The sequence below is a fragment of the Cervus canadensis genome, chromosome 3 (genome assembly GCF_019320065.1).
Source record: "Cervus canadensis isolate Bull #8, Minnesota chromosome 3, ASM1932006v1, whole genome shotgun sequence".
Taxonomy (NCBI): domain Eukaryota; kingdom Metazoa; phylum Chordata; class Mammalia; order Artiodactyla; family Cervidae; genus Cervus; species Cervus canadensis.
Window position 1 is genome coordinate 92,510,458 of NC_057388.1, and position 20,876 is coordinate 92,531,333.

General features: G+C 40.0%; 1 protein-coding gene across 2 annotated transcripts in view; it reads left to right on the top strand.

Moving 5' to 3' along the window:
- Positions 1-20,876, top strand: part of EXOC4 (exocyst complex component 4) — an 811,011-nt gene that overhangs the window by 648,280 nt on the left and 141,855 nt on the right. For both annotated transcript variants that reach the window (XM_043463745.1, XM_043463746.1), the window contains exon 13: positions 13,430-13,585. In XM_043463745.1, the coding sequence (XP_043319680.1) occupies positions 13,430-13,585 (156 nt within the window). The remainder of the gene's footprint in view (positions 1-13,429; positions 13,586-20,876) is intronic.

Sequence of the window (20,876 nt, forward strand, 5' to 3'; positions counted from 1 at the left end):
GAGTAATTAGGGCAGTCCTAATTTGGACAGCCAAATCCTGATTACAGTGAGAGGAAAAACAGGAAATGTTCTAGTTTTGCAGCCAGCAAATGACTGACTTAAATAGAAAGCCATATACAATTCAAATGATCCAAAATGATATAACATTGGGGAAGGAGGAAGGGAGCAGGGAACTATCGCAATCGGATTCTTTCTCAGCAGATATCTTTTACAGAAAGAATCTGATCCATAAGCTCACAATGCCCTCTGCTGAGAGCTGGCGTGTTTTCCAAGTTTGCCCTCAGAACCCAAGCATCCTACTGGGAGTTTGGAGATCTAAGGAAGGGTCAAAAACATCTCACCTTTCTCTGAGCCCTTCACTCTGGAGAGAAAGCCTGTTATGTATACTGATGCCATGTTATATGCTTTGGATAAAAAGGTTTCCTATAAGGGAGGTGAGGACTAGAAGTCTACTTCTTAATTAGTCACAACTCTTGAGTCTTAAAAGAGAACTCAGCTGTGAATTCTTGGGTCCTCTGCATTAGTGAGGGGCTTCCCAGGTGGCTCAGTGGTAAAGAATCCACCTGTCAATACAGGAGTCACTGGAGACAAGGTTTCGATCCCAGGAGACCCAGATTTGATCCCTGGGTTGAGAAGATCCCCTGGAGGAGGACATGGCAACCCACTGCAGTATTATTGCTGGGAAATCCCATAGACAGAGGAACTTACCGGGTCCCATGGAATTGCAAAGAGTCAGACACGACAGAGCAACTGAGCACGGATGTATGCTGCATTAGCAACAGGCAGCCAGTCTGTTGGTCTGCTACTTGCAAGCTGAGTGGTTTCTCTCCCTTTATCATCCTCTTTGTCCTAAGGTACAAGCAACCGCTTATGTGCCCCCAAATAGTCACTTGAAGATGGGAAATCATTTTTGTAAAGTTTTCTGTCTGTTCCAGTTGAGCATCAGCTCATTAATCAAATTTCTGAGCCTTCCTGCATTGTGTTGGGCCTGGTATAAAATACAAATAAAACATCTTCTAATCTTGAAGAATCAGTTGATACAGGACACAGGCATGTTTTTATTAGGAGAAGGTGGAACCAACCCCAGAGCCCACCTTTCACCTCTTCTCCTTGGAGGCCTGAGAACTCATGCCAAGGCATGCATGACATGGAGGTACACATACCATCACCAATGGCAGAAGCCAGGTCTGGCACAAGCCTGGACACTGTGTGGGGCTTCAAGATGTTTATTGCATGAAGGAGTAAGTTCCTGACAGACCGAAGAGGATGAGCAAGCAGTAGGGTAGCATGGATGGACATGATGCATGGGGGAGAGGTTGAGAAATGAAAATGACTGGGGTGGTCAGTATAGTTAAGAATGAGCAGAAAAGGTTTTTTTTCTTTTAAATTTCCCATGTTAAGTATAGGAACACCATCATGGGTATTCGGGAAGAGGATGACCTATCCCCTCTGATCAAAGTAGTGTCTTCAGAAGCTCTCAGTGGCTTCATTGTGCCAAATAGCAGAGACTAGACACCATGTCTTGTGAAACCCCATGGGTTTCCTGTGCAGAAAGAGGCCAGGATCCTACAGGAATGAGAGTCTAATTGAGCTGGTCTCACTGTCTTTGCCAGCTAACACTCTGAACCTCAGAAGAGCCAAGCCAAGGAACCCTAGTCAAGCTCCATGCTAGCCTGTCTTCTGGTTTGCCTCTTAAACCTATGCTTTGTCCCATACTCTTGGCTCACCTACCACTGATAACATTCATTTTTATTAAATAGTGAAGAGATCATAAAGACATTTATAAAAATATGTATAGTATCTGATTCACAGAGCACAGTCAGCAAATGAGAGCTTTTGTTATGTGCTCCTATAACTTATTAGGCATAACAATTTCAATATTTATCCAACTGTATTATAATTTAAGACTTTTATCATGTGTTATTTGATGTATTATTGGTTTACATGTCTTTCTCTCCCAAACACTGTGGACTCACAAGTTATTTGAGGAGATTTTAAAACATACCACCTGGATTTCTCACATAAGGCTCACAGAATCCTGGGCCTGGGCAAGAGTAGTTTAAAAATGTCCCCAAAGTGATTCTTGTATGTATTACTAATCTGAACTCTGGAGTTCTAGAAGCAAGTTACTATGTTTTTTTTTCCACATAATAGTCCCCACATTTAGCATGATATCTGCATATAGGCCTTTCTCCCATGTCTATTAATCAAGTGAATAACTTTACTTTTCTGTGTGCAAGTTAAATCACTTCAGTTGTGTCTGACTGCAACCCCATGGACTGTAGACTATAGCCCACCAGGTTCCTCTGTCATTCTCCAGGCAAAAGTATTGAAGTGGGTTGCCATGTCCTCCTCCAGAGGATCTTCCCCACCCAGGGATCGAACATGCATCTCTTATGTCTCCCGCATTGGCAGGCGGATTCTTTATCACTCATGCCACCTGGGAAGCCCCATATTCTAATGCCCATCAACTGTCTTCCTGCCAAGTACAGCCCTTCCAACCAGATGTCCCAGGAGTTACCCACCTAACTCAGTCTCCCACGATGAATGAGGAGTCAGTTGCAGTCAGTTTGAAGCAAAGTAATAAGGACCTGGACTAGAATGGAAATACGCACTTGGGAAGGTACATGGTCATTGTGCAAGGACTCCATAGTCATCTACTCATTTCGTGAGTCACAGCAGTTCCCAAGATTAGATACTCCCAACCTTACAAATGAAAACACAGAGGTTCAGAAAGGTTCATACCATGGCTAAGGTCACAGAGTAAGCAAGTAGTTGTATATGTGTGAGAAGCTAAGTCTGGCTCTAAAGCCCAAAGAAGAGGAAATGGGAAACTCAAACAATGTTTCAGATCAGAGAGACATTATAATTGGAGCACAGACTCCAGAACAGTCACTATGGGCTCAATTCAGGCTCTACGCTCATCAGCCACTTAGACATGGACAAGTCCTTATCTCTGTACCTTGGTATATCATCTATGAAATGGGAATATAACAGTGTCTACCATAGGGTTGTTATCAGGGTCAAAAAAGTTAGTGTTGATATATGTAAAATGCTTAGAAGAATCCCTAGTGGCTTATGCCTACTAAATAAGTCTGGAAGTGAAAGCGTTACTTACTCAGTCGTGTATAACTCTTTGAGACCCCATGGACTGTAGCCCACCAGACTCCTCAGTGGAATTCTCCAGGCAAGAATACTGGAGTGGGGAGCCATTCCCTTCTCCAGGGGATCTTCCTAACTCAGGGATCGATCTGAGGTCTCTCGCATTGCAGGCAAATTCTTTACCATCTGAGCCACCAGGGAAGCCTATGAATAAGTCTGAGTCAATATTATTTATTATTGCTGCTGTTTGTTGGTCTTGTTATTATTTACTTTTAAATTAATTCATTGATAATATTGTTGATATCTTCTATTTAGATGCCAAAAAATAATTTCATGACATTTGTTATATCCCTGATCTTTTGGGCTTCAGTGATATCATTCATTCAATCTGTTACTTTATCCATTCGGTAATTATTGATTAAGCATGTCTGGAGTCCATCATTACTCTAGAACTAAGAGGAGAAGTGAGTAAACTAGGCAAGGTCCCACCTTAATGACTTTTACTCTCATTAATGGAGGGACATAGAAAATAATCAAGCAAAATAAATTTCTTGAAATAAGGGTGATGTGATTAACAACCCCTTCTCCCTGCCAGAAAAAGATTCAGGATGAGGGGCAGCAATGGGAAAGACCTCACTGAAAGCATGGCGTTTGAGATCGATCCTGGAGGATGAGGAGTGATCACCTTGGAGACATGGGGAAGAGCGTTCCAGGAAGGGGAGGGGGCAGGTATGAAGATGGCAGCAGGCTTCAAGCTTAACCGTATTGAGGTCTCCGTAACCAGAACTGAGGGCAAAGAAACTGAAGACTGAGTGAGGTTCTACAGGGGGAGGTGTCACATCATTTGAGTTATTCCTGACTACAGGCTGGAATCACTTAAGAACTCAAAGAATACTTGTGCCAGAGTCCCACTTCAGAATGTGAAATTGCTACATTTTTTAACATGCTTCCCAAGGGTTTTAATGTACAGCCAGGATTAAAGACCTTTGATGAGGGATATCAAGTCCAGGGGATTTGAGTTTGAGTCTAGATTAGATTCTCCCAACCTTACAAATAAAAAAAAAAAAAAAAACAGGTTCAGAAAGTTTCATACCATGGCTAAGGTCAGAGTAAGCAAATGGTTGTATATGCGTGAGAAGCTAAGTCTAGCTTTACAGCCCTAAGAAGAGGAAATGGGAAACTCAAATAGTGTTTCAGTTCAGAGACATGTTCATTTAGGGTGGAAACTGGGAGTTACCTGGTCTGAGATCTTTTTACAAAGTTCTTCAGTTCCGTTCCATTCAGTTCAGTCGCTCAGTTGTGTCCGACTCTTTGTGACTCCAAGGACTGCAGCACGCCAGGCCTCCCTGTCCATCACCAACTCCCGGAGTTCACCCAAACTCATGCCCATTGAGTTGGTGATGCCATCCAACCATCTCACCCTCTGTCGATCCCTTCTCTTCCCGCCTTCAATCTTTCCCACCATCACAGTCTTTTCCAATGAGTCAGTTCTTCACACCAGGTAGCCAAAGTATTGGAGTTACAGCTTCAACATCAGTCCTTCCAATGAACACCCAGGACTGATCTCCTTTAGGATGGACTGGTTGGATCTCCTTGCAGTCCCTGGAACTCTGAAGAGTCTTCTCCAACACCACAGTTCAAAAGCATCAATTCTTTGGTGCTCAGCTTTCTTTAGAGTCCAACTCTCACATCCATACATGGCTACTGGAAAAACCATAGCCTTGACTAGATGGACCTTTGTTGACAAAGTAATATCTCTGCTTTTTAATATGCTGCCTAGGTTGGCCATAACTTTCCTTCCAAGGAGCAAGTGTCTTTTAATTTCACAGCTGCAGTCACCATCTTAATGATATTTATATTTAAATTGGATTGTCATTTAAAAAAAAAATCTGAGCCCTGACAGTTTAGGCAAATTTTGTATTCTTGGTCCACTGTGTTATAATTATTTTTCTTGGTTTTTAAAATATCAAACAGTTATAACCCTTCATGTGAGAGCTTATCTATTTAAAGGTTGTTATTAAATTATCCCCCAAAATTACCTTCGGTAAGCTCTGAAATTTCAGGTCTTTTTCCCTGGGTCCTCTTAAGATTGTTTCCCTCTCCCATCACCCATCTCTAGAGTTATCAGATGTTTCTTGAGTTACGATTCCAAGGTGGAGATACACACCATCATAAGCTCTCTGAGCAGCATTGCGTGTGATGTGAAAAACAGCCTGATGTTTCTCTGCACTTTTCCTATTTATTCTGCTCCATCTTTTCTTAAGAGAATCTTTAGTCTTGCATCTGCTTTTGTGCTTGCTTGATTTCAATCAATGGCATAGTACCAGCTCTGCATTCTGCGTTCATTGTCGTGATCACCAAGTTGCTGAATGTTGCACTGCAGTTTGACAGGTCCAGTCATTCACGGTCCAAAATCAACTATAGTGGCTTCATTTGGACCAGCCTTGACGGGGTTCCTTTCTCTAGCTTGGCTCCTAGTTTTTTTAAAGTGTCTGAAAGATTCAGTCTGGGAAAGCAAACATCATGCCCAGGCTGTCACCAAACAGTTGAATCCAATTAGCCCCACCTGCCCCTGGTTGTTTACGTAATGAAAGACTCAGCACCCCAGCTGTGTCCGGGGACCAGGCACCGTGTACTTCCCAACTGTTCCAGCAAGGAAGCGGTGCACGTCGGAGCCTGTTGACACCAGCAGATGTTTTCTGAATGAAATTCACTCAGCTGTGTCTAGAGGGTGGACTCTTCCCATGGCAGCCTCCTCACCTGTTCCAAGAGGTATACCTCTTTTCCTCTTCCTCCTGGGAACAGGTACAAATAGCTACACAGATGGCTGTGTCTGTGGCCCATTGAGCTGTGAATTAATCAGTAGATTATAGTTCTGGTAGTGGTGATTAACCCTACCCCTCTTGTGGAATAATTGTTGTAAATTTAGTTCTCCTCTTTGGAGGCTGTTTGGATATGTCCTAGAATTGTGTCACCCACATAGTACCATTTTTCACAGAATTGTAAAGTAATACGGTTGATCAAAATGGGAACTTTGCCATTTTAGTGAAAAATTCCCCTTAGGGTAATTGTATGTTGCTAATCAATGCTAATATTTCAAATTAGGATATTTGGAATTGCTTTTGGGATTGATGTTCATTACAATATGAATTAATAATTTATAGTTGAGGGCATTATATAGGTGGGTAGCATACTCGTTAATTTGGATTACTGCTTTTTAATAAGACAGGATCTATGAATATTAGTGGAGACAGTAATGTAATACTGTACTATTGAATTAAACCAGGCTTTAAAAAATACATAAGTAAATAGTATGAGTACTTTTAACATAGTATCCCACTAAGTGATATTTTTTCATTCCAACCAGTGCTAAAATGAAAAATTCTAGATCTTGGAAAATGTACAGTACTATCTCATGCCTATAGACCCAGCCTTTTTCCTGAACCCGGGAACAAATGGGGGCCAGCATGGATGGGCTCAAAGATTTACATGCTGGAAAACTGTGTTGGGTTTGGGCTTCTAACTCCATGGAACAGAATTTTGATTTGTACTGTGGGCATGAGAGGAATTGAACCACTCAGCCATAGCTCTTAATATATGGACACTGAAATTTAACTTTCTAAAAATTTTTATTTTTTAATTGAAGGATAATTGCTTTACAGAATTTTGTTGTTTTCTGTCAGACAGCAACATGAATCAGCCATAGGTTTGCATATATCCCCTCCCTCCTCTCTCCCTTCCCATCCCACCCCTCTAGGTTGATACAGAGCTGCTATTTGAGTTCCCTGAATCATATAGCAAATTCCTGTTGGCTGTCTATTTTACATATGGTAATGTAAGTTTCCATGTGACTCTCTATACATCCCACCCTCTCCTCCCCTCTCCCTGAATTTATAAATCTGTTCTCTATGTCTGTTTCCCATTGCTGCCTGCAAATAAATTAATCGGTACCATCTTTCTAGATTCCATAGAAATTATGTAAAGGTTAAATAAATCTGAAAGTTAACCTTTATGCAATTTCCATATGTCACAAAATAGTTGTCTTTAGATTTTAAAAAAGCATTGAAAATATCAGAACTATTCACAGCTTTTGTAACACATACGAAATTAGCAGGTGAAGCAGATCTGACAGGCAGATCATATAATTTGACCAACCCATTGTAGAGGACAAAGTCCTAGCTATGAGGTTATAAATTGTAAGTATAAAAGGAGGGGTTTTGTTCACTTGCTTTCCAAAGGGGAAAATACTGTAGCCTGACATAGTTAACAAGGTCCTCCCAGAGAAAGTGAGGCTCTGAGGAGACTCTCCAGTAATAAGCCATGTATGAGTAAGTGGAGTGGAAAGGGAAGGCTTGACAGTAATTACTCCTTGGCTTGTTTGTCTTGTGAGTCAGGACTTTTTAATGCTGGACTTTTTTTTTTTTCTTTCCAGAGGGGGATACACTTCTATTCATTATTCTAATTTTTGTTGAATTCATAGAGGTATAGTGAGAGCATGGCAGAATGATATATACTTTGGTGAAAATGCCAGATGGTTTGATGGCTCACCTGAGTCATTTGGTGCAGAGAAGGAGTAAAGGAAAACCACTAACATGGGTGTCGCTTAATCAGTTACCCAAGATTCCTAAAACTGAAGAGGCCTTATTTTTATGTCCAGTTCAGTTCTTACACACTTGCCAAATACCAGGTATTGTGCACGGCACTGGGTGCACAACAGCTAATGAGAAATCAACTCTGTCCTCAGAGAGGTCATCATCTAGTCAGGGATACTGGCTTGGAAAGTGTGGTAGGACCAGTGAGCGCGGAGCTATGTGGGAGGTAGTGGTTCTCACCTTGGAACGCCCACTGCAATTACCTGGGACACTTTTAAAAATTTTGATGCCCATATGCCGTCCCCAGAGATTCTAGTTTACTAGGTTTTAGATGTGGCCCAGACCATCTAGTAATTTTTTTTAAAGCTCCCCAGGGCATCCCATATGGCACTAGTGGTGAAGAACCCTCCTACCAGTGCAGGAAACAAAAGAGACAAGGGTCCAATTCCCGGGTTGGGAAAATCCTCTGGAGGAGGGCATGGCAACCCACTCCAGTATTCTTGCCTGGAAAATCTCATGCACAGAGGAGCCTGACGGTTATAGTCCTAAGGTTTGCAAAGAGTTGGGCATGACTGAAGTAACTTAGCATGCATGCACAGATGCAGTTAAGATTGAAAGCCCTGGTAAAGGGTGATAGGCACAAATGAAGGGACTCAGTTGTCTCAAGGGAAGCGCTGATGTAATGTTTGATCAGTAGAGGCAAAAAAGTAAGACGGAAAAAAGTTCTCTAGGCAGAGATGATACACATAAGCAGGAAGCATTCAGAAAACATTAGAATTCTGACTGTGGATGGGATGTCCAGCCAACACAGGCAGGGATTTGACTGTGTGTGTGTGTGTGTGTGTGTGTGTGTGTGTGTGTGTGTGTGTGTTTTAGGCACTCAGTCGTGTCTGACTCTTTGCAACTCAATGGACTATAGCCCACCAGGCTACTCTGTCCATGGGGATTCTCCAGGCAAGAATACTGGAGTGGGTTGCCATTCCCTTCTCTAGGGGATCTTTCCAACTCAGGGATCAAACCCAGGTCTCCTGCATTGCAGAGAGATTCTTTAACATCTGAGCCACCAGGGAAGCTGTGGCTGGGAGTAGTGGATATACAAAAGAGAAAAGCAGTAGTAGGAGATTAAGTTGAAAAGATAGATGTTCATGACTTGCTAAGTTTGGTCTTGGTATTAGAATTAGGAATCAGTTAAGACTTCTAAGAAGGAGAAAACAGGATTGCATTTGTACAGTTTTAGAGAAATGACCCTTCCAATGAAAGTGGTGAATTGGACCAATGGTCTTGAAGTTCCAGGCAAGACACCCAGTTATAAGGTTACAGCCAAGTCCAAGTGAAAAGTGATGAGGGTCTGCATATAGGTGAAGGGCAGTGAACCTAGTCAAGAAACAACAGACTTACAAGATACTAAGAACATGAAATCAGCAGGATATGGTGTCTATGGGTAATGAAGATGACTCCAAGTTTCTGACTTAAATAGCAGGATGTATGGTTGGTCTGGCAATCAAACTAGGGAATACTAGATGTTCAGTGGGACAGGGAAGGGCAAATAATAAATGAGTTCTTTTGACTCAGTTTAATCTAAATTGCTTGTAGGACTTTTAAGTAGAGTTCTCCAGTTAGCCTTTGTATATGCTGATCCAAGACTTGGAAGAGAGGGCAACCCTGAAAATATTAGTTTGGGAGTCCCCAGAATACTCGTGGGTTAGGTCTGGCAAGAAGATGAGATTGCCCAAGTGGCACAAGCAGAATGCTATGGAATCCAATATTTAAAGTAGGGAAAGAGGAAAAGAGCCCTTGGTTTGGCTGAGAATGAACTTAGGAGGCACAATGATGTGGATACCAAAGGAGTATTATTTCTAAAAAGGAATAGTCAAAGGTATCAGATGTGTCTCAATAATCATAGTGTAAGGTAGAACATGCCCATGGGTTGGTAGAACAGTTCCAGGGGAACAGTAGTTTTAGAACCCTGACTTCAATTGATTTAATACTGAATTTTGACTTTGCTTAGAAGTGTGCAGTGGGTATATTTAGGAAACCCCTTTCCTACTCCAACACATAGAAAGTCCAGATAAAAATATATGACTTTAAAAATATATTTTAAATATGTATCCAAATTCAAAAGAAAGAATTCTCCACATGCCTCAAATGAAAGAGAAACTAAAAGCTGTCACAACAAGCAAATGTTGCAGTTGGTAATCCCACCAATGTATGAGGACCACATCTAGAGGTAGTCTTTGTGTTTGGTCTGCTGTAATAAAATACCACAGACTTGGTGTCTTATAAACAACAGAAATGTATTTCTCACAGTTTGGGAGGCTGTAGTTTAAGATCAAAGTGCTGGAAGCATCAGGGGAGGCTCTCTTCTGGGTTGCAGCCTATTTATTGTATTACCACCTGGAGGAAGGGGCTACCGAACTCTGTGGGATCTCTTTCGTAAGCCACTTATCCCATTTATGAGGGCTGCACCCTCATGACCTAATCACTTCCTAAAAGCCTAATACTGTGACAGTGGTGGTAGGATTTCAATGAGTGAATTCCAAGGGGACACAAACATTCAGATCATAGCAGAGGTGAAAACCCAATAGGGGCTAGCATATTAACACCTACATGGCCTGGAAGTTTATCTGTGCAGAAGTTATACATGGGGTATTTCCACTCATAAATGAGACTAGGAAAACTCTGTGCTTGGGAATAAGCCACCCTACTCCCAGGAGAAAAGTTCAGTTCAGTTGCTCAGTCATGTCTGACTCTTTGCGACCCCATGGACTGCAGCACGCCAGACCTCCTTGTCCATCACCAACTCGTGGAGCTTGCTCAGACTCATGTCCATCGAGCCAGTGATGCCATCCAACCATCTCATCCTCTGTTGTCCCCTTCTCCTCCTGCCTTCAGTCTTTCCCAGCATTAGGGTCTTTTCCAATAAGTCAGTTCTTTGCATCAGGTGGCCAAAGCATTGGAACTTCAGCTTCAACATCAGTCCTTCCAATGAATATTCAGGACTGATTTCCTTTAGGATTGACTGGTTTGATCTCCTTTCAGTCCAAGGGAAAAAGTAGCCTCTAAAAGAAATCAGAATCCTACACGTGTGACGTGTGCAAGTAAGGACCTCAATTTGTACCACTCATGTAGGGAGAGAAAGTTGTAAGCCAGAGTAAGGAAGGAAAAAAAAAACTTAAAAACTTATTTGAAAGTAGTGAAACTTATAGTATCCAGGAGAGGCGAATGCAGCTCATCTAATAGTGACATCTCCAAAGCACAGGGCAAAATGTGGGATTCGTGCAAAGGTCAAGTCCCTGTGAGGTAGAACTTGCAGACCTGAATAGCAAACCACTGTCATGAAAAAAGGAGGAAAATGCAACTAATAGGACATTTGACATCCAAAGTGAAAGGGTCAGTGGCTCAGTCGTGACCAACTCTTTTTGAGACCCCGTGGACAGTAGCCGGCCAGGCTCCTCCGTCCATGGGATTCTTCAGACAAGAACACTGGAATAGGTTGCCATTTCCTTCTCCAGGGATCTTCCTGACCGAGAGATCAAACCCAGGTCTCCCACATTGCAGGCAGATTACTTACCATCTGAGTCACCAGAGAAATCCCAAAGAACTTTCCAAAAATACAGAGCTATATAAGAAGAACTTTAAAATCTCTGCTTAAAAATGATTCAGAGAAATAAAGGAAGGATAGAATCCACAATACAGGTACAGAACATTTTAGAGGAAAGAAGCCAGTGGATTTGTAAAAGAGCTAAATAGAAAACCTAGAAGTAAAAATCATTGAAAAAGTTGCAAGAAGGAACAGATGGGTTAAACCTTAGAGTAGATCCTATTGGGAGACTTCAGGAATTGAAAAGGTAAATGAGAGGTGAGAGAATGAAGTGACTGGGTGAAGGCCACATTCATTTGAAAACTGTGTATGTGGAGGGAGAGAAGCTTTCTTAGATAGAAATACTACATCAGGAAAGAGATTCAGTCATTCATTCATTTAAAAAATATAACATAGGGTATTGAGGAATATATTGAGAGAGATCCCAGATATGCAGGAAAGGGGGGGGTCATTGGAAGGAGGGGCAGAGAAAGAAGCCCCAAGAGCCTAGATAGAGGAATTATTGCAAGTCAGTGGGGATGAAACAGATTTGAATATATTTCTATGGAGGATAAGAGGTGAGCTGTTTGAAAGTATATCCTTCAGTCCCCTCCTTTCTTTGACAGATGGGAAGACTGGGGGTCAAGCAATGAGGAGATAGAAGACAAAGGTTTAAAAGATAGCCATAGAGGGAAGGAGAGAGGAAGTTGATCAGAGACAGGTAAAACCAATGCCAAAGAATGTTGAGGATTCTTCTGACATGCAGTAGCATAGATTTGTATTCTGTAAGATTGAATACAGCACCCCATGTATAAAAGTATAAAGTTATCTTGTGGGATCAATCCATGTAGATTTCAGGAAGTTGCATGAAAATAACAAAGAAAAAAACAAAAGATACCAGTCAGAATAATTTGAGAGGTCTCAGGGAAGAAGATTCCTAATCTATGTTTTGTATCGCTGACCACAGTTACTGTTAGAAACCTTTCGCTTGTGGTGAGTGAGAAGAATTCTAGAAATCGACTATGGTTCTTTTATTTATTCTAGTTTATTTTCAGAGAACCAGGGCAGTGTTGCTCCCTGCAACATAGAATTTTGTTACCTCAAGTTAGGTTGTCATGAGTCAAGGTTTTTAGGTGTCAGCAACTTCTGTCTACGTACATTGTCAGTTGGGTAAAGGAGGTTTTGTCATACATCCAAGCATATACACTATGTATGTATTGTATTTAGAAGGGCATCATGTTCTTCAGTATAACCATTATACCAACATAAATTCCTGCCTGTGATGGAGAGAACTTCTCAGCTTCAGAGGGCTCGCCAGCTAATTAGCAGTCCTTTCATAAATAAATGCCATTCTGTCACCTAGAATTGCTGAGGAGGATTTCTAGACCATTGAAATTAGTTACAGTGACAGAAATGTTGAACGGAAAGGGAAGCTTTTTAATTAAGTTGGAACTGAGTGTTCACGATGACTTTCCAGGTATGTTTTGGTAAGAGCAGTGTTAATAGCTCACCCATGGGCCCTATTAAAGGACTTGAAGTCTGTCACTCCAGGTCACTTGTCAGAGCCCACTGGAGAGAACAGTAATCAAAGACTTTTTCTGCCTGACATCAAGGGCAGAAGGTTTCTCTCTGACGGTGGATTTGCTTTGAATAGAGGGGTGTCCATGGTTCAAAAAACACCTTCAAGTAGCGCTAACTGGTAGTTTAAACCAAGAGGTCAGAGAACAACCCTTTGTAACACTTCCATCACCTTTCAGATATCATTTATGTTGTTGTTTAATTGTACTGTCTTTATGGTTAACCCAGTTTTTGTTTGTTCAACATCTTTCTTGAACGAATTCCTTCCCACCCCCCACCCCCAAAAGACCTACCATACACTTTTATTTCTCCTTAGGGATTAACTAGGATAAGGGGAGCTAATTAATATTAGTAGTTTCACAATTACTCAACAATGAAGAAACTAAGAATGGAATCTAGAAATGATGTTTCCCACAAAGGTGACCTATTAGTGGATGTCATGTCTCCAGCTGGATAATGGGTTAGGTTAATAAGAGAGATGAGCACGGCATCTTTTTCCAGCAACAAAGGTAGATGGAAAATGCTGATGAAGCCAGGCAGTGTCCTGAAGTGTCTCTTTTCTGTTGGTTGTGTTCAGGGGTATCGCCCAGTCTGAGGAAAAACTTGTCATCAGTGCATCTTGGGCAAAAGATGATGATATCAGCAGGCTCTTGAAATCTCTACCAAACTGGATGAATATGGCTCAACCCAAACAGCTGAGGTCAAAGAGAGAAGAGGAAGAAGATTTCATAAGGTAAAAACATTTAAAAAGTCCTTGCCCTTGTACGTTTATGTTATATCTTGCAGTTGTTCTTAACATGCTCTCCAGTTCATAGAACTTAGGTGAGCCTTGTGGAAACGCAGATGTGCTTCCCACATTTGTGCATATACAATGCTTTATTTCCAGTTGTTTCCTGCATGTTTTGACAAAAATGAAGTCTCTCAACTTTATCACGCAGTATTTACCTTTGTACAGTTTATTTCTTTATCAGTGAAAATGTGGCCTAATCTGTTGATGCTCTTGAATTTCACGTGGCTGGCCTGGCACAGTGAAATATTTTCACCTCTGTCATTTTAGAGCTGTGTAAATTGGTGGACAGGTAGGGGAGAAGTGGAGGTAATATTTTGTCACATTAAAATTAGGTTTATTCTTATTGTCTTTTTGCCTGTCCAAGTGAATGAATAAATATTAATAAAATAAAGTAAAAGCACTTTAAAGAAGCAAAGACCAGAAAAGGAATAAAAGAAGTAGTGACCAGTATTTTACTTTTAATTCATCACAGAGCTGTGAGTTCGTCTCCTTCTCAGAATGTGGGCTGCAACTGTAGATAAATAGGCCTTTACTGTTCACGAAGTTAACTGTATTTGTATACTGTGGTGCCATATCTTTACTATTTTATTATGAAAAATTGCTATCGTGCCATTTAAAACTTCCTCAAAATCATGAGACTCAAAAGTTCATCTATAATTTAACATAATACCTCTTGATGAAGGTGAAAGAGGAGAGTGAAAAAGCTGACTTAAAATTCAGCATTCAGAAAACTAAAATCATGGCATCCAGTCCAATCACTTCATGGCAAAGGGATGGGGAAAATGTGGAAACAGTGTCAGATTTCATTTTCTGGGGCTCCAAAATCAATGCACATGGTGACTGCAACCAAGAAATTAAAAGATGCTTGCTCTTTGGAAGAATAGCTATAACAAAGCTAGACAGTATTAAAAAGCAGAGTCATCACTTTACCAACAAAGGTTCTTATAGTCAAGTCTGGTGTGCCACAGTTCATGGGTTGCAAAGAGTTGGACACAACTTAGCGACTGAACAACAACAACAATTTATGTTTTCTTCCTTATATTTCACATTATCTCAGGAAAACTTGTCAGCTAGTTACATTGATATGAGAAAACATATATATGTAAGAAAATACACATATATGTGAATATATATGTAATTTTTTAATTAATAGATTTTTATTTGTATAAGGGAGCAGTTTTAGGTTTGTTAAAAATATTGAGTAGAAGATGCATAGTTCCCATGTGACCCCTCACGCACCCTTACCCCCCAGTTTCCTCTACTTTTAATACCTTGCAGCAATGAGGTACATTTGTTAAAACTGGTAAGCTGATACCGACATTATTATCAGCTGAAGTCTGTAGTTCACATTGGGGTTCACTCTTTGTCTTGTACATTTTATGAGTTTTGAAAAATGTCTAGTGATGTATCCATTCACCGGTTAAAGTAAATGTAACCATTTCAGTATGACTAAGAATAATAGTTTCTCTGCCCTAAAAATCCTCTATGCTCTTCCTGTTCATCCAGCCCTTCTCTCCTCCAATCCCTGGCAACCCCTGTTTTCTCTTCTGCCTCGTAGTTTTGCCTTTTCCAGAATGTCATATAGTTGGAATCATACAGTATGTGGCCTTTTCATATTCACTTCTTTTGCTTAGCCCTATGCACTTAAGCTCTGTCATTTTGTGGCTTGATAGCTCTTTTTTTTTTTTTTTTTTTTTTTTTTTGAGATGTCTGAATAACATTTCATTGTATGGACATACCAGAATTTGTTTTTCTGTTCACCTGCTGTTAGGTGTCTTGATTGCTTCCAAGTTTTGGCAGTTATCCATAAAGCTGCTATAACCTTTCATGTGCAGGTTTCTTTGTGGATGTAAGTTTTCAGCTCATTTGGGTAAATACTGAAGAATATGGCTGTTAGATTGTATGACAAGAGTATGTTTAGTTTTGTAAGAAATTGCCAAACTGCTCCAAAGTGGCAGTCCCATTCTGCATTCCCACTGACAGGGAATGGGGGTTCCCGCTGTTCCATATCCTTGCTAGCATATGGTGGTATCAGTGTTTCAGATTTGGTACGTTCTTACCGGTGTCTGGTGATCTCATCGTTTTCATTTGTATTTCCCTAATGACGTATGTCAGACTTCCCTAGTGGCTCAGACAGTAAAGCATCTGCCTACAATGTGGGAGACCCAGGTTCAAACCATGGGTTGGGAAGATCTCCTGGAGAAGGAAATGGTAATCCACTCCAGTATTCTTGCCTGGAAAATCCCATGGATGGAGGAGCCTGGTAGGCTACAGTCCATGGGGTCACAAAGAGTCGGATACGACTGAGCGACTTCACTTTCTTTTCTTTCTTTAATGACATATGACATTTAGCATCATCTCATTTTTTATTTAATAAATAAGAATTTATTAAAGCAGTGACTGCTGCTTAGTCACTTCAGTCGTGTCTGACTCTGTGCAACCCTATGGACTGTAGCCCGCCAGGCTCCTCTGTCCTTGGTATTCTCCAGGCAGGAATACTAGAGTGGGTTGCCATGCTGTCCTCCAGGGGATCTTCCCAACCGAGGGATCGAACCAAAGTCTCCTGCATTGCAGTCAGATTTTTTACCACTGAACCACCAGGGAAGCCTATGTGGGTGTGTGTGTGTACACATATATATGTATGTATATACATGTGTGTGTGTACACATATATATGTATGTATATACATGTATGTGTGTGTGTGTGTATATATATATATATATACATATATATAGAGAGAGAGTAAGATATCTGTTCAGATGTTTTCCCATTTTTCAATTAGGTTGTGTATTTTCTTACTGTTGAGCTTTAAAAGTCCTTTGTATATTTTGGATACCACTTCTTCAGTTGACAGGTGTTTACAAAAACTTTCAGTCTATGCCTTGTCTTTTCATTCTCTTCATAGAGCCTTTCATAGAACAGAAGTTTTTAATTTTAACAAAATCAAACTTAATGATTTTTTAAAAATGGACTGTGCTTTTCTGCTGTCTGGTTTTGAGTGTTTTTGTGTAATTCAACTGTATCACCTTAGTGTATATATTTGTTTTTTTTTCTTTTTTGCTTTTTTAGAGGTTGCACTAGAGTTTGCAACATACTTTTGTGACTAATAAAAGTACATTATAACAGAGTAGTCCTAATTCTTTCCTCCCATCCCTTGTAACATTGCTGCCATTTATTCCATTTATCCATAAACTATAATCACTGTATAAATGTTGCTATTATTATTTTGAACAAACTGTTACCTATAGATCAATTAAGAATAAGAGAAATAAAAGGTTTTATTTACCTTTAATTATTCCTTCTTTAATTCTCTTCCTTTTTAAATGTAGGTCCAGGTTTCTCACCTATATTTTCTTTCTTCCTAAAGAACTTCTTTTAGCATTTCTTATAAGACAGGTCTATTGAAGACAAATTCCTTCAATGTTTGTTGGAAAAAGTGTTTATTTTTTCCCTCGCTTTTGAAGAATAATTTCACAGGGTTCAAATTTCTAGGTTGATAATTCTTCCAGCACTTTTAAGTATTTCACTTCACTATTCTTGCTTTATGGTTTTTGAAGAAAAGTCCAATGTAATTTTTATCCTTGTTTTTCTGTGTGTAGGGTAATTTTTTCCTCTGGCTTCTTGCAAAATTCCTTTCTTTGTTTTTGATTTTGCACTATTCAAATCTTGTATGTGTGTGTGTGTTTCATGGTGATGATCTCTGAACTTCATGGATCATGGTGATTTAATGAGTGTCATTGGTTTGGGGAAATTCTCAGTCATTATTGTTTTAATTTTTTTTTTCTCTTTCTTCTCCTTCTAGTATGCCCAAACATACATTATACCTTTTTAAATTGTTCCTCTGTTCTTGGATATTCTGTTCTGTCTTTTCATTTTTTGTCTTTGGGTTTGGCTTTTGGAAATTTTCATTGCCATTTCTTCAAGCTCATTGATTCTTTCCTTGGTTATGTCCAGCCTATTAAATAAGACCATCAAAAGCATTCTTCATTTCTGTTATGGCTTGTTTGATTTCTAGCATTTCCTTACGATTCTTTCTTAGAGTTTCCATCTCTCTGCTTATATTGCCTCTATCTGCTTACATGTGCACATGTCAAAGGCACAGTTTGGCAAATTTTCATAATTTTTGTTGTGTAACCAGTATCCAGATCAAGAAACAGAATAATAGCAACAAAAAACAGGACAAAACGATAGTGAGCCTTATAGTTCCTCCTGGTCACTAGTCACCTCTTTAAAAGTTACCTGTATCTTACCTTTAAGTACCTAGATTAGTTTAATCTGTTTGGGGATTTTTGTTTTTAATGGAATCATGCAGTTATATATTTTATGACTGGCTCCATTTGTTCCACATTATGTTGACAAGATTCATCCATATTCTTGTGTATAGGTCCTTATTACTCTGTACTCTATATCATATTTCATTATGTGCAGCCCATGGGGTTGCAAAGAGTCAGACATGACTTAGCAGCTGAACAACAATGAATGTGAATACACCATACGTATTTTTTTAATGTTGTATCGTTTGAATGTGTATGTGTGTATATATGCACTCATTTATTTTACTCCTGTGAGTTACACCTGGGCAGTTTCTAATTTGAAACTGTTACAAATAGTACTCTTTGTATATTCTACTCTACCTCTCTTGGTAATCATATGTATATGTTTCTGTTGCTTATATTGTAGGATTCAAATTGCTGGTCATAGCATATGCATATGTTCAATTGTAGTGCACACTGCCAAATATTTTCCCAAAGTGGTAGTAAGAGCTTGCCCTCTCAATCAACTTTTTTTACTGGAGTATAATTGCTTTACAATGTTACGTTAATTTCTGCTGTGCAACAAAGTGAATTAGTTGTATGTATACATATATCCCCTCCCTCTGAAGCCTCCTTCCCCCCAGTTTTATTAGTTGTCTTCAAAAGCTTAGAGTTAAAGGGAAGGGCCCCTAGCCCTATTTAGAAATAGAGAATGCTAATCAAGAGATGAGCCTCCATATACCACCTCATATGTCTGATTTAAAAGAGCTAGAATTTAGTTCTTGGCTTTGTTCTTTTCTGTATGTAATTTGAATTGTTACATTCCATCTTAAATTTGAAGGCAAAACAAATCATACATATTTTTTAAATTTTTGGTGAATTATTATATCCATGAAGTAAGATGTTCATCTTAGGTGTATAACTCAGTGAAATGTTACATGTTATTTAACTCATGTAACCACCTCCCAGGTCAAAATACGAAACTTTTCTTATACCCAGAAGGTTACCTCAAGGTAACCACTGTTCTGACTTTCATCACTGTTGTTTAGTTTTGCCTGTGCTTGAATTTTATATAAATTTTTCCATATTATCTGGCTTATTTTGCTGAATGAGATGCCTTAGATATTTGTTCATGTTTCTGCATGCAAATAGACATGGGTTGAAAACACGTTCTGTTTGCTTTAACAGAAGAAAAATAATCTTTTATGTCTATTTTGCTTTGTATGTGATCGATTCTTGTCTCTTAATCTATCACATTCTCTATCCTGAAACCAAAGGTAAGTGGAGGGGACATTCTTCATTGATATTCCAATGTGGTAGAGTTGACAGAGCCTTGATTTAGCACGTTAGAGTACCGCAGGAGCATGGCATGAGCCAGAAAGACTGAAAAATCACACTCTCCTCCTGTAATTAGTTTTTAAAGCTTAGAGGGCTCTTTGGCGCCTGGATGAATATAGACTCTGGTGCCCTTTGCATTGAATAAAGGTTATGTTCCCTTCATTACTAAATGAGGCCCTTTTCTATTCTCATTTTTTAACTAAAAAAAAAATAAAATGTATTATTTCCTGGCTTAACTTTGAATAAGGGGGAAAAATAGGTCAGGCCAGGGCCTTAATAGAAAAACGAAATATAGCAAATACCCTTTTGTTCCCAAAGTAGCTGAAAGCAGGCTTTCTAGCCCATTGTCTTTGTACCTGTCTTATATATGTATATAGTTATCCTTTTGATATCAGTGGATAGCCACTGATAAAAGCAGTCCTGCTTTCTGGAAATGTAATTAACAGAAGAGATGAGGTGTTGGAAGAAGTAAAGGGGTGGGGAGGCCCTATGTATTAGAGACTGTCCCCCATAATCTGTTACACCCATTTCACTCAGGGCCCCATAACTTCAAAGAATAAGAATCATTTCCCTAGAGCTAGGTTTGAAAATCCTGAAGTGGAAAGATGTAATTGACATTTGTCTTGACCAGGAAAGTGTTAGTCACTCAGTTGTATCAGACTCTTTATGACCCCATGAACTGTAGCCCACCAGACTCCTCTGTCCATGGAATTCTCCAGGCAAGAATACTGGAGTGGATTGCCATTTCCTTCTCCACTTGACCAGGAAAAGAGTATTCAAATGATAAAAGTTAAAGAATATATAAAACCTACAAATTGTTCTGGAACTCCATCATGAAGCAAAATGAATGATAAAGCATTAAGTTTCTATGAAATTGTTTGATGTATTAAAACAATCAGAGTTGACAGTGTGTGGCACTGAATAGGGCTTCCCCGGTGGCCCAGCTGGTAAAGAATCCGCCTGCAATTCAGGAGACCTGGGTTCAATCCCTGGGTTGGGAAGATCCCCTGGAGAAGGGAAAGGCTACCCACTCCAGTGTTCTGGCCTGGAGAATTCCATGGACTGTGTTTACAGGCACTATTACTCTCATTCAACAGATAAGGAAACTGAGGTGCAGAGAACTTAAATAATAACTGCCCCAAATTTGCAGAGCTACTAAGTTGACAGAGCTAGAATTTGAGCCCGGGTAGTCTGGTTCCCAGTACTCTTGCCTGGAAAATCCCATGGACGGAGGAGCCTGGTAGGCTGAAGTCCATGGGGTTGTGAAGAGTTGGACGTGACTGAGCGACTTCACTTTCACTTTTCACTTTCATGCATTGGAGAAGGAAATGGCAACCCACTCCAGTGTTCTGGCCTGGAGAATCCCAAGGATGGCGGGGCCTGGTGGGCTGCCGTCTCTGGGGTCACACAGAGTTGGACACGACTGAAGCGACTTAGCAGCAGCAGTCTGGTTCCCAGAGCCAGCACACGGTGATCATCCAGTCTTATATTGGCCAGGAATTTTACTTTTGGACATTTGAGTTATGCCTTCATTTTCATTGACCATCATAATCTTGACTGATATTTTAATAGTTACTTGCCAATGGGTTTTCCTGGTGGCTCAGATGGTAAAGGATCTGCTTATAATGCAGGAGACCTGAGTT